Source organism: Gobio gobio (assembly GCF_949357685.1).
Source record: "Gobio gobio genome assembly, chromosome: 16".
Taxonomy (NCBI): domain Eukaryota; kingdom Metazoa; phylum Chordata; class Actinopteri; order Cypriniformes; family Gobionidae; genus Gobio; species Gobio gobio.
In genome coordinates, this window is record NC_137109.1 from 49,565,094 (window position 1) to 49,581,124 (window position 16,031).

General features: G+C 39.4%; 1 protein-coding gene across 3 annotated transcripts in view; it reads right to left on the reverse strand.

Annotated features, from left to right (window-relative positions):
• Nucleotides 1-16,031, reverse strand: part of pigg (phosphatidylinositol glycan anchor biosynthesis class G (EMM blood group)) — a 348,519-nt gene that overhangs the window by 188,747 nt on the left and 143,741 nt on the right. For all 3 annotated transcript variants that reach the window (XM_079839043.1, XM_079839044.1, XM_079839045.1), the window contains one exon: nt 13,803-14,015. In XM_079839043.1, the coding sequence (XP_079695169.1) occupies nt 13,803-14,015 (213 nt within the window). The remainder of the gene's footprint in view (nt 1-13,802; nt 14,016-16,031) is intronic.

Consider the following 16,031-nt stretch of genomic DNA (forward strand, 5'->3'; position numbering starts at 1 on the left):
ACACTAGCACACCATCACACCATCACACCAGCACACCAGCACACCATCACACCAGCACACCAGCACACCATCACACCAGCACACCAGCACACCATCACACCAGCACACCATCACACTAGCACACCATCACACCAGCACACCAGCACACCAGCACACCATCACACCAGCACACCATCACACCATCACACCAGCACACCATCACACCAGCACACCATCACACCATCACACCAGCACACCATCACACCATCACACCATCACACTAGCACACCATCACACCATCACACCATCACACCATCACACCAGCACACCAGCACACCATCACACCAGCACACCAGCACACCATCACACCAGCACACCATCACACTAGCACACCATCACACCAGCACACCATCACACCAGCACACCATCACACTAGCACACCATCACACTAGCACACCATCACACCAGCACACCATCACACTATCACACTAGCACACCATCACACCAGCACACCATCACACCAGCACACCATCACACCAGCACACCATCACACCATCACACCAGCACACTATCACACCAGCACACCATCACACCAGCACACCATCACACCATCACACCATCACACCAGCACACCAGCACACTAGCACACCATCACACCATCACACCATCACACCAGCACACCATCACACCAGCACACCATCACACCAGCACACCATCACACCAGCACACCATCACACTAGCACACCATCACACCAGCACACCATCACACCAGCACACCAGCACACTATCACACCATCACACCAGCACACCATCACACCAGCACACCATCACACCAGCACACTAGCACACCAGCACACCATCACACCATCACACCATCACACCAGCACACCAGCACACCAGCACACCATCACACCATCACACCAGCACACCATCACACCAGCACACTAGCACACCAGCACACCATCACACCATCACACCAGCACACCATCACACCAGCACACCAGCACACTATCACACTATCACACTATCACACCATCACACCAGCACACCATCACACCATCACACCAGCACACCATCACACCAGCACACCATCACACCAGCACACCATCACACTAGCACACCATCACACCAGCACACTAGCACACTATCACACCAGCACACCATCACACCAGCACACTAGCACACCATCACACCAGCACACTATCACACCATCACACCAGCACACCATCACACCAGCACACCATCACACCATCACACCAGCACACCATCACACTAGCACACCATCACACCAGCACACCATCACACCATCACACCAGCACACCATCAAACTAGCACACCATCACACCAGCACACCATCACACCAGCACACTAGCACACCATCACACCATCACACCAGCACACCATCACACTAGCACACCATCACACCAGCACACCAGCACACCATCACACCAGCACACCATCACACCATCACACCAGCACACCATCACACCATCACACCAGCACACCAGCACACTAGCACACCATCACACCAGCACACTAGCACACTATCACACCATCACACCATCACACCAGCACACCAGCACACTAGCACACTATCACACTAGCACACTATCACACTAGCACACTATCACACCAGCACACTAGCACACTAGCACACCAGCACACTATCACACCATCACACCAGCACACCATCACACCAGCACACCAGCACACTATCACACTAGCACACTATCACACTATCACACTATCACACTAGCACACTATCACACTAGCACACTATCACACTATCACACTATCACACTATCACACTAGCACACTATCACACTAGCACACTATCACACTAGCACACTAGCACACTAGCACACTAGCACACTATCACACTAGCACACTATCACACTAGCACACTATCACACTAGCACACTATCACACTATCACACTAGCACACTATCACACTATCACACTAGCACACTAGCACACTAGCACACTATCACACTATCACACTAGCACACTATCACACTAGCACACTATCACACTATCACACTAGCACACTATCACAGTAGCACACTATCACACTATCACACTAGCACACTAGCACACTATCACACTAGCACACTATCACACTAGCACACTATCACACTAGCACACTATCAGTGTAGTATGCAGGATGTCCACTGTGCAGTGAATGAAATGCCTCCCGATGACTATACATTATGCAATGTGCTCGACTCTGACCAGCATGACGAATGAACCAAAACCAATCATTAAGAGCGATGTCCTTCTGCTTTATTATGTGCTTTATCTGCTTTATTTATCATAAAAATATAAATATTATTGAATATAAAATATATTATACCATCCATATATACTATATTTTGCATGCTAAACCATTGATATTCACACACAGGCAGCAGGTCGTCTCTGGTGTGACTCAGGTTCTGCTTCATGTTGCATTTTAATGGCGCCGTCATAAGCTTGAGCTTCAGCAGGTTACCGTGGGAAAAGTGTTATCTGGAGAAAACCTCCATCGTCTCGCTTTCAGAAAAACTCTGATGAACGATTCTCCCTTAATCACAATCATTCATCTGCAATTTAATTAAGTGCTTCATTAGGCTGCAAAAGCATGATGGAGAATTGCTACATTGCGAAGAGAGAAAGCCGGACATGGGTGAAGTGAGTTCATGTTCGCCTGTACGTCACACACACACACACTGAAGAGCTGACCTCTAATAATCTCATATTTTTGAATTTCCTTCAGAAAATGGAAGGACGAAAGTGGGTGGCGGTGGTTTGTGGTCCTCATCAATCAGATCTCATCCTCCACACGCCTCCCGAACCTTCACTTGAGCTCAGGTGAAAGAGGTGAAATACGAGGTCTAATGCAGACTGAAAGCACAAGTGTCCGCTGAAATCGGAAGCTTTGATCTGATTGGCCGGCCGGCTTAACACCAGTAACACCATTTCCAGGAGTCAGAGAGCACAGGAAGCACTGGATTTGTGTGCAATGCAATACAATTCATGAATAATACAATTAATGCAATGCAATAAAATCAATTAATTACAAAATCAATTAATAATAAATTAATGCAATGCAAAAACTGAATTAAAAACGTAATATTTTAAATTAATTCAATGTAATGCAATGCAATAAAATCAATTAATTATAAAATTAATTAATAATAACATTAATGCAATGCAAAAACTTAATAATAAAATTGATTAATAATAAATTAATTCAATGCAAAAACTTAATTATAAAATGAATTATTTAAATTAATGCAATAAAATTCATTAATAATAAAATGAATGCAACGTAATTCAATGCAATAAAACAAAATGAATTAATTAATCAAAAGTATGCAATGCAAAAACTTATTAATAAAATGAATTAATAATAAAATTAATGCAATTAAATAAAATCAATTATAAAATTAATTAATAATAAAATGAATGCAATGCAAAAACTAAATCAATTATAAAATGTAATGCAATAAAACAAATTATAAAATGAATTAATAATAAATTATTGAAACGAAATAAAATAAATTATAAAACTAATTAATAATAAAATTAATGCAATGTAATGCAATAGAATTAATTATAAAATTAATTATGAAAAATGTATAAATAAAATGTATGCTATGCAAAAACTTAATAATAAAATTAATTAATAATAAAATGCATGCAATACAATTAATTAATAATAAAATGAATGCAATGCAATACAATTATTTAATTATACAATTAATAATTAAATGAATGCAATGTAAAGCAATACAATTAATTATAAAATGAAGTAATTATAAAATGTATGCAATAAAATGAATTAATAATAGAATTAATGCAATTTAATTCAATGCAAAAATTAAAAAATAAAATAAATAAATAAGAGTATATTTAATTACATTTTTTACTCAAGTACTCGAATAGATAAAAAAATGAGTCTATTATTACCTAAAAATGTAAATTTTATTTAAGGATAAGTATGACACGTACATGAAACATAAATTATATTTAGTTTTATTCATAAGTATTAATGTGTTACCAATTAATGTTCGAATCTTATGCTTTTTCTTTAAAACAATTAAATGAACAATATGAATGAATATAAAAGTCATTAGAAAAGTAGACTGCCGCCTTTAGTACACATGTTTAACAGTGTTTGCATAAAGGCAAATCACATTTTCATCTCTTCACACGTTCTCACTCAAAGAGCACGGGCCAGCTGGGAAGAGAATACGCTCTGTTGGCTTAGTATTTTCTTCCCGCCATAAAAGCGGATCCTCATCCGGAGGGAAGCGTCAACATCTGAGCAGCTGGCCGCGGATCGACTGCAGTGCACTTATTACAATGGGTTTCTTCATGCCAATCTTTTTTTGTGGTAACAACAAATTTAGATACACCTGCTCCTAAAAGCACAGAATGTTTTTTATTATTGTGGTTGGCTATTTTACACGAGACATACACTCCCAGAAAACAGGAGTACAAGTCTGTGAAAGAGTTAAAGAGGAGCTATTCTGCTTTCTTCACATGTTCATCAGTCTTTAGTGTGTAATTTGTGTAAGAAAACAAACACAACCCTAGGTATTTATTCGATACAGTAGCTAAATTAACCAAAAATAAACAGCACAGCTGTAATGACTTTATAATCTTCTTTACATGTAAGATAATTTTAACTATGCAGCCGTCTACTACAGTATCACATCAGACAGAGCATTGTAGTGTCACTGAGACACACACTCTCACACTCACACACACACACACACACACACATGTTGGGTTTTCATGTTTTATGGGGACTTTCCATAGGCGTAATGGTTTTTATACCGTACAGACCGTATATTCTATCCCCCTACACTGCCCCTGCCCCTAAACCTACCCAACACACACACACACACACACACACACACACACACTGCCCCTGCCCACACAGGAGACATTCTGCATTTTTACATTGTCAAAAAACATCACTTAGTCTGATTTATAAGATGTTTTCCTCATGGGGACCAAAAAATGTCCCCACAAGGATGAAGATTTCGGATATTGCCATCTTTGTGGGGACATTTTGTCCCCATAACGTAGGGATTACCAGTCTCCACACACAAACACACACACACACACACACACGCACACACACTCATTCACTGCTATAGGAGAAGAATTGACTAAACTCGTTAAATCATCAAAATCAACAACATTATTATAGAACAAGAATTGACTTTATGTTAAATATTTTATATGTATATATTATAATATATGTTTTATATTATATACAATATTATATTAACATATTTGTATTACATTTGATATTAAATACATATGAGATATTTTCATATTGCATACAATGTTATTTAAAAATATTGTTTCATAATTTTACACTTTTAAAAAGTAAAATTTTGTCATAACTATAAGATGTCTCAATCAGTGGCGTACGGATTCCCCCACAAATCACAGAAAAATGAATGCGCCAGAAAAATGGAGCGCAGCTGGAAGAAAACAAAACTGGAGGTTTGTCGCATTTCGTGGAAAGAGAGCATGATTGCATAAGGCCGTAAAAACTGCTAGATCTGCTTACGTTTCGACTCTCTTAGAAGAAAACAAACACAACCCTAGGTATTTATTTGATCCAGTGGCTAAATTAACAAGAAATAAAGCTTCAACTTCTGATGTTTGCAAACAGCACAGCAGTAATGACTTTATGAACTTCTTTACATGTAAGATTGATAATATTAGGAAGAAAAGTATAACAATACAACCATCTACTACAGTATCACATCAGACAGAGCATTGTAGTGTCACCAACAACATGTATGCTCAACCTTATACCGACTAAGCTACTGAACGAGATGCTTCCAGAGGTCATAGATCCTCTTCTTAATATCATTCATTCATCTTTGTCATTAGGATATGTGCCGAAAACTTTTAAGCTGGCTATTATTAAACCACTTATTAAAAAAACGCAACTTGATCCTACAGAATTAGTCAATTATAGACCAATCTCAAATCTACCCTTTCTGTCAAAAATACTAGAAAAGGCAGTGTCCTCACAACTATGCTCCTTTTTAGAAAGAAATGGTATCTGTGAGGATCAGGATTAAGACCATATCATAGTACTGAGACTGCTCTCATCAGAGTTACAAATGATTTACTCTTATCATCTGATCGTGGTTGTATCTCTTTATTAGTGTTACTCGATACTATCGACCACAACATTCTTTTGAATAGACTCGAAAATGATGTAGGCATTAGTGGAATTGCATTGGCATTGTTAAAACATAGAGTTCCAGCAGAACAGACCATTTGTGATGCACTTTCTTAAAAAGGTGAGATGATTGTATATTATCAGTACATCTGAATAAAAGTAACTTGTGTATTAAAGCATGCTAGTTGTGGTGGTGGAAGTGGAAAAAGGAGAATATCCGATTTATTCCTTATTAAATGTGCAGTAAACAAAAAAAAACTTATTTTAGTATGCATATTTGAGTAAGCAAAAACAGATGGGTGTGTTTTAGGCATTGTGATTCTGTTGACTATTACTTATGCTTAAAAGCAGCTAGCAGTTTTAAAAAACATATCATATAGGGAATCATATTAAATACCAAAACTGCATTATATACTACTACTTTATATAATATATTTGTTCAGGTTTTGTCTTCTTTATCTCTCTATCAACACAAGAAGCACAATCAGTGGATCATGAAGTCTCTGCTCCTTGGATTTTCAAGCCTTTCCTTGCTCCTTATTATTAATAAACATTAAAGTTCCCAGTTTTGGTCTTTGTGAAAAAGTGCAGATACACCTAAGTGTGATAAGCACACAAGCTTGAGTTATATTTAGATTGCTCCTGCTGACTTGAGCATATTTCCCCCTCTCCGTGTCAGTGCACTTAAATATATATTCATACTCCTTTCTCTGAGCGACTGGATCATCCTCACACAGCCCTGCAAACCTAGCCTGACGTCGTCATACTCAATTCTAGTCAGAATATGAGTCTGATTCTGCTCCGTTGGGCTGTGATTATGGGGTGTTTCAACCCAACCAGGGAAGACCTCAATTGGATAGACCTACAACCAATCAGAGCAAAGGAGCGACGCATAACGTTAGTTGTTGAATGTCAACAGAACTCAACTGCACTGTGTTGCCAAGTCCGCGGGTTGAAGCGACCCCAATTATGTGATATACAGACCCAGGAATGCGAATTTTAGCAGGAAGCCCTTACAAAATAACACATATTTTACCCCCCAAATGCCTTTTTTTCCCAGAGAACCCCCCCCGGAAAACTATTGGGCTTGTTTTTGGCTAGTCTTGAGTAGCAATTGTGCAAGTTTTGTTGTAAAACTTGGCAACCCTGTCTGCACGCAAGCTGGAAGAAGTAACGTTAGAAGAAAAAGGTGAGTGTAAACGATCTTTGCCGGTGTTGTAAAAAAATAATTTAAGGATACACAGAGTACTGACCAACACCATCATCATTTCTGAGAGAAATAGTAAAGGTGAATGCATATACGAACAAGTTCTCCGTTTAGGATTAGAACAAACTCAACCCAAGCGCCTTTGATGACGTGGATGATTACGTTACTGTTTATCATCTGTCCATCATCATCTAAAGCCTGCCCTGACAATTTCATTGGTCCGAACAGTTTCTGTTCAGGCATAATTACTCCTCTACGGATCAAGTCCAGACCGAAGTGCCCAAGCTCAAATGTTGTGGGCGGGGCTAAGTTCGGCTGGCATCCAGGCTACTGCAAACCATAGCTGGAGACTACAAGCACAATATGGCGGAAAGGAAAGACAAAATGCTTGACTATAAATCCGTCGCGCTAAATCAGTGCAAAAGTATATTGCCAAAAGTATTGGGACACCCCACCAAATCACTGACTTCAGGTGTTCAATCACTTACACAGGTGTATAAATCAAGCTCTAGGCATGCAGACGCTTCTACACACATTAGTGAGAGAATGGGCCGCTCTCAGGAGCTCAGAGAACTCAAGCGTGGGGCCGTGATCGGTGGCCACCTGTGCAATAACATTCGGGACATTTCCTCACTACTAAATATTCCACGCTCAACTGTTAGTGGTGTTATAACAAAGTGGAAGCGATTGGGAACAACAGCAACTCAGCCACAAAGTGAAATCACAGAGCGGGGTCAGCACATGCTGAGGGTCACAGAAGTCAGAAGAGTCAAGAGCTCCAAACTTCTGTGGTCTTCAGATGGGCTCAAGAACAGTGTGTAGAGCTTCATGGGATGGGTTTCCATGGCCGAGCCGCTCATCCAAGCCTTACATCACCAAGTGCAATGCAATCTAGAGCAGTGGAGACGTGTTCTCTGAGTGACCAATCACGCTTCTCTGTCTGACAATCCCATGGACGAGTCTGGGTTTGGCGGTTTGGGTTTGCCAATTGTAAAGTTTGGTGGAGGGGGGATTATGGTGTGGGGTTGTTTTTCAGGGGTTGGGCCCTTAGTTCCAGTGAAAGGAACTCTTAATGCTTCACCAAGACATTTTGGACAATTTCATGCTCCCAACTTTGTGGGAACAGTTTGGCAGAGGTGGACAAAGTACACAACTCTATTACTTGAGTAAAAGTAAAAGTACTACTGGTCAAATATTACTCCGTTACAAGTGAAAGTTCTAAAAACAGATTTTTACTTAAGTAAAAGTAAAGAAGTATTTGTTTTTAAAAGTACTTGTATGCCAATGCATTATTTTATTATTGTTGTATAAATGCACATTATGCCATCATGGTGGTTTAAGCCAGTCAGTGATGCTCCATCCGACATGCTAGCATACGACTCCCTTAAACTCATTTCTTTACATTTGTAAAGAGCATTGTAACTTTTATACAAGTATTGAAATTTTCAATTTCTTGTATAAACAGTTACAAAGCTCTTTACAAAGCTGCTGTCACTTTAAGGCTGAATGCATGGACCCTATACACTGATACACATCCGATATTCTCCCAACTGTTTACTCTTCTCTTTCTCCCAGACATTTACATTTTTTAACATTTTATGAGACATGCATCAAAGTGTATGCCAACTAAACTAATCTTTAATCTTTTGAGAAAACTGAAACATACTTTTTAAGTATAGCCATGGGTGCACACACTGTGCCGAGGAACCGTCTTCTTCCATTTTGCTGTAAACTGATCAGTGTTAAAAAAAATGTTGGGAAACTTCACATGACCCTACATGAGTGATTACTGATAGGCTGTCTGTAAAAAAATAAAAAATAATAATAATTTTTGAGAAGAAAAAAATCATCCACTGACTTGCAAAGCTGCTACAGAAACGACTTTCGACTTGGAGGACCTTGATAGAAATGTAGTGGAGTAAAAAGTACGGTATTTGTCTTTCAAATGTAGTGAAGTTAAAGTAAAAGTTTCCCTAAAAAATAATACTCCAGTAAAGTACAGATACTCAAAAAGTGTACTTAAGTACAGCACTCAAGTAAATTTACTTAGTTACTGTCCACCTCTGCATTTTGTCCCAGCATGACTGACCAGTGCACAAAGCGTCTCCATAAAGACATGGATAAGCGAGTTTGGTTTGGAGGAACTTGAGTCCTGAACTCGACCCGATTGAACACCTTTGGGATGAATTAGAGCGGATTAATTAGTGTGTGTGTGTGTGTGTGTGTGTGTGCGTCCGTGTGTGATCATGTTTTGTTTTAGAATTGAATGTTTAATGTTTAATTTATATAGTAATAAGTGCATGGGGTGCATAAGGATTGTAAACATTAAGATTAATACAATTTCACTTGTTTGCAATGGATTTTTTTAGCCAATCACCTGCAGGTCTCCTGTCCTTGTGAAACCATAGAGAATATGCCCTTAACTAACATACAAGTTTAAGAACATAAAAATACTTCAAAACAACTGCAACACAGTCTTAAACCCCGGTAAGGTTAGACAGAAATATGTTAAAAAGGCAGACAATACTGATTGACCACACTAATCCTCAAATATCGGCAGATTTTTAACTTTTAAAAACAACATTGCTGTAAATCCATACACATACTACATTCACATGTCAGTGTATTATATAAATATTATGAATCAATGCATTCATTGACTATGGCGGGGCTGGTTGAGTTAGTTAGTAGTGTGTTGAAACTGGCGGTTATGGTAATGGGCGGGACATTTCCCAAACACTCGACCAATCACAACACACCGCTCCAGCCGACCAATCAGAGCACAGTGTGCTTTCCAGAAGAAGGGGCTTCATAGAGACAGGAACTAAACGGAGCGTTACTGACAGACTGGAGAGATACGAGCCGCAACAATGAAGAATATGAGGAAAATAATCAACATTCAAGCAGGAAAACCTGCTCTAGTACAGCCCAAAAACACATCAAGACTCTGGAAAAAGGCATAATATGGTCTCTTTAAGTTAAAGAAATGTCCACAGACAGCACCACCGAACACTATAACGCTGAATAAACACACTCACACCTCATAAGCCAGCAAAACTCTCAATACTGTAAGATGTGAGAAGTGAATGAGCCAGAGATGGATGTTTGTGGGAGGCCAGACATCCTGCTGAGAGAAAATACAACCAAACCGCTACAGAGACAGCGGAGGACACACACACACACACACACACACACACACACACACAGACAGTACACAAGCACAAACACTCACTCACACACTCACGTCTGGGCTTGAGCTAAGGGGTATAAATTCTGTATTTGTGTGGATTTAAAAGTGCTCTAAAGGCCCAGTCATGACTGTGTACTCAAACCTGAGCTCTTATGTGGGGTTACTGGCAGCATTTCATGAGCTTGTTCCTCAAGCAGCAAAAAGGCAAAACAAAACTAAACTGGACTGAAAGCATAGTGCCAACTACAAGCCCTAGATAGTAGCCAACTCTACACTGTGTGCAGAATTATTAGGCACGTTGATTTTCTGATCATATTTTTTTTCCAGGCACATTTGACCAATTCCAAACCACAGTAATCCTAACAACTACTATTGATTTAGTATTTAATAATGTATAAGTGATTTGTAATTGTTCATGAAGGCTGGAAATGAAAATCACCTTATATTCAGGTGTGCAGAATTATTAGGCACGTTTTCTTTTACAGATAAATTGAGCCAAAAAAGAGATTTAACTCAGACTGAAAAGTCAAAAATTATGAGGATGCAATACTAATGCACTACTAGACATTGCAGTTAAGGCATGACCACTGGACAATGAAATGCTCGTTGGGTCAGCAGGATCTGACAAAAACATGTGGCGGAGAAAAGACACCTGTTAACTGCAAAAGAATGAAGAATTAAGGTACAAAAAAACCCTAAATAACGACTTATATAGTGATGACGATTTCAAAACACGGCCTCATGAAGCTTCGAAGCGTTATGAATCAGTGAGTCGATTCAGCAGTTTGGCGGTTTGACACGCGATCCGAATCATGAATCGACTCACTGATTCATAACGCTTTGAAGCTTCATGATGCATTATTTTGAAATCGGTCATCACTATATAAGTCGTTATTTAGGGTTTTTTGGCGCACAAAAACTATTCTCGTCACTCCATAAAGTTATTGTAGAGCCGCTGTAGTGAGATGGACTTTGTATCGACGTCTTTAGTGTCTTTTAAGGGTCTTGAGAGTGTAAAGTGCATTGAGCCAATGGAGGCCTTTCAGAGCATCAGATTTACACTAAAATATCTTCATTTGTGTCTGAAGATGAACGGAGGTCTTACGGGTGTCCAACGACATGAGGGTGAGGAATTAATGACAGAATTTTCATTTTTGGGTGAACTAACCCTTTAACCTGGAGTCTCCAGAAGTGCAAGGTGTCAGGATCTCAGAGACTTCAGTTAGGTAAAGAATCCTAAAAAATGACCCCCACCAAATAAGAATCACAAGCTGAAGTGTTGTAAAATACATGAAGAAGGTTTTTTTATAGGCTTTATGGACAGATAGGTTGAGAGTGACTCTTGAAGGACCAGCACCACATCCTCTAGTACCACTGTTTGAAGAATTCATCTTCCAGAATCTGGCAGTACGTTTTGGGAGTTCATTTTTAGTCCATCTCTGCAAAACGGACTTCAGGATGGACTAAAATGAACTCCCAAAACGTACTGCCAGATTCTGGAAGATTCTTCAAACAGTGGTACTAGAGGATGCGGTGCTGGTCCTTCAAGAGTCATTCTCAACCTATCTGTACATAAAGCCTATAAAAAAACCTTCTTCATGTATTTTACAACACTTCAGCTTGTGATTCTTATCTAGTGGGGTCATTTTTTAGGATTCTTTAGCTAATTTAAGTCTCTGAGATCCTGACACCTGCACTTCTGGAGACTCCAGGTAGGTTGCAGCTCTGGAAAATGGTGGCGCTGGAGACTAAAGGGTTCCTGATGGTTTCACCCTTAATTCTTCACCTTAATTCTTCATTCTTTTGCGGTTAACAGGTGTCTTTTCTTCACCACCTGTTTTTGTCAGATCCTGCTGACCCAACGAGCATTTCACTGTCCAATGGTCATGCCTTAACTGCAATGTCTAGTATTGCATTAGTATTGCATCCTCATAATTTTTGACTTTTCAGTCTGAGTTAAATCTCTTTTTTGGCTCAATTTATTTGTAAAAGAAAACATGCCTAATAATTCTGCACACCTGAATATAAGGTGTTTTTCAATGCCAGCCTTCATGAACAACACTTATACATTATTAAATACTAAAATAATAGTAGTTATTAGGATTCCTGTGGTTTGGAATTGGTCAAATGTGCCTGGAACAAAAATATGATCAGAAAATCAACGTGCCTAATAATTCTGCACACAGTGTAGTGAGAGTAACCCTGACTCATTTTATTAAAGGGTTAGTTCACCCAAAAATGAAAATTCTGTCATTAATTCGTCACCCTCATGTCGTTGGACACCCGTAAGACCTCCGTTCATCTTCAGACACAAATGAAGATATTTTAGTGTAAAGCTGATGCTGAGAAAGGCTTCAGATAGGCCTCCATTGGCATTCAGTACATTTACACTCACAAGACCCATAAAAGGCACTTAAAACGTCGTTACAAAGTCCATCTCACCACAGTGACTCTACAATAATTTTACGATGCGACGACAATAGTTTTTGTGCGCAAAAAAAAAATCAAAATAACACTAATAACTTTAACTTTATAAAATAACTTTATCCAACTTGTTCTTGTCTTCCGTGTGTGCCTCCACGACGCATGTGCGAGAATATGACGCAGATCCGGCGTTCGGGAATCCATGAATTGCACACTCTAACCCCATTTTGAGAACTACGCCGAGACCTAAAGCACGATCAATGTAGAATTCAACAGCTGAGATACGCGCGTCTTCCTCTGCTCGTAAACAAATCGCTTCTGGGTCATATGTCCGAACGCCGGATCTGCGTCATATTCTCGCGCATGCGTCGAGGAGGCACACACGGAAGACCAGAACCAGTTGGAAAAAGGTGTTATTTTGTTTTTGTTTTTCGCACAAAAACTATTGTCGTCGCATCGTAAAATTATTGTAGAGTCACTGTGGTGAGATGGACTTTGTAACAACGTTTTAAGAGCCTTTTCTGGGTCTTGTGAGTGTAAATGTACTGAATGCCAATGGAGGCCTATCTGAAGCCTTTCTCAGCATCAGATTTACACTAAAATATCTTCATTTGTGTCTGAATATGAACGGAGGTCTTACGGGTGTCGAACGACATGAGGGTGAGGAATTAATGACAGAATTTTCATTTTTGGGTGAACTAACCTTTTAAGTGCAATTGTTATTATAATGATATGTTGCATTATTGCGGTTGGTGGGAATGCTGTTGAAAGCATTAGCTTTATCTTACACACGGGTCACTCACCCTTGTGGAAGCTGGGATTGCTGTCCCGCAGGAGGCGGCTGAGCTGGTGTCCGTTGAGCTGGAGGAGGCGGAGCTGCTCTCTGAGCGGTAACTCCTCGAATACGCCTGGGATCAAGCGGCCCACGCTGTTCTGGGAGATGGGTAACCCCAGAGCCAGGGCGAGGGTGGGGGTCAGATCCACCTGCTCCAGGACCTCCGGCTCCTCGAATCCCGCTGGAACAAGCCAGACACACACGTCATTAAAGCTACTACTGTGCTGTCATCTAGTGGTGAAAAGGTATATGACCATCCAGTGAATATTAGTTTCTGTTCCTCTCAATTCCGATTTAGTTTTAACTCCTACGGTGGCCGATTTAGTCCAAGATTAACATGGCTTCCAGTTCCACCTCGTCCACATTCGACACGGTGCCATCGAGTGTTAAAACGCCAAAGGCAAAGCTTGAATTTACGGGTATGTCCCTCTTTGGCTAATGTACTTTCAAGATGGAGGAGCAACATGGCGACCCGCATTCGAACCCTCACCCGTATGTATTTACAATGGCATATTATAAACTTACGAGAATACTTTATTACTCGAAAGAAGTAAATATACATTAATGAGCACATATATTTTTGAAAGAACTAAGTGTTTTTAGCTAAGAATAAACTAAAAAAGTTACACAGTGTAGCTTTAACTGCCCATCGGCTTCAAGACTTACAGCACATTCTGTCCATGAGACGCACTTTCAAAAGTCTGTTCTTATATTTCAGCAAAATGTGAATAAAATTGTCAGTTATTTATTTGAACACTTCAGTCCATGTTGTTGGGAAACATATTAATACTGTTTAACTGCATGTTTGATAAGCATTGAAGACTTTTCTCCATCTAGCCATCCATCCATTCACCCATGTGTCTATATACTATGTATCCATCCATCCATCATCCATGTATCTATATAATATCCATCCATCCATCATCCATGTATCTATATAATATCCATCCATCCATGTATCTATATAATATCCATCCATCCATCTATGTATCTATATACTATGTATCCATCCATCCATCATCCATGTATCTATATAATATCCATCCATCCATCTATGTATCTATATACTATGTATCCATCCATCCATGTATCTATATAATATCCATCCATCCATCTATGTATCTATATACTATGTATCCATCCATCCATCCATCCATCCGTCCATCCATGTATCTATATAATATCCATCCATCCATCTATATACTATGTATCTATCAATCCATCCATGTATCCATCCATCCATCCATCCATGTATCTATGTACTATGTATCCATCCATCCATCCATCCATCCATCCATCCATCCATGTATCTATATAATATCCATCCATCCATCTATGTATCTATATAATATGTATACACCCATCCATCCATCCATGTATCCATCCATCCATCCATGTATCTATGTACTATGTATCCATCCATCCATCCATCCATCCATCTATGTATCTATATAATATGTATCCACCCATCCATCCATCCACCCATCCATCCATGTATCTATGTACTATGTATCCATCCATCCATCCATCCATCCATCCATCTCTGTATCTATTTAATATGTATCCACCCACCCATTCATCCATCCATCCATCCACCCATCCATCCATCCATCCATCTATGTATCTATATAATACCCATCCATCCATCCATCCATCCATCTATGTATCTATATAATATGTATCCACCCATCCATCCACCCATCCATCCATCCATCCATGTATCCATCCATTCACCCATCTATGTATCTATGTACTATGTATCTATCCATCCATGTATCTATCCATCCATTTATCTGTGTCCATTCATCCATGTATCATGTATCCATCCACCCATCCATCTATGTATCTATGTAATATGTATCTATCTATCCATCCATGTATCTATGTATCCATCCATCCACACATCTATGTATCTATGTACTATGTATCCATCCATCCATCCATTTATGTATCTATGTGCTATGTACTATGTATCCATCCATTTATCTGTGTCCATCCATCCATGTATCTATGTATCCATACATCCATGTATCTATGTACTATGTATCCATCCATCCATCTATGTACTATGTATCCATCCATCCATGTATCTATGTATCCATCCATTTATCTGTGTCCATCCATCCATGTATCTATGTACTATGTATCCCTCCATCCATCCATCCATCTATGTATTTATGTACCATGTATCCATCCA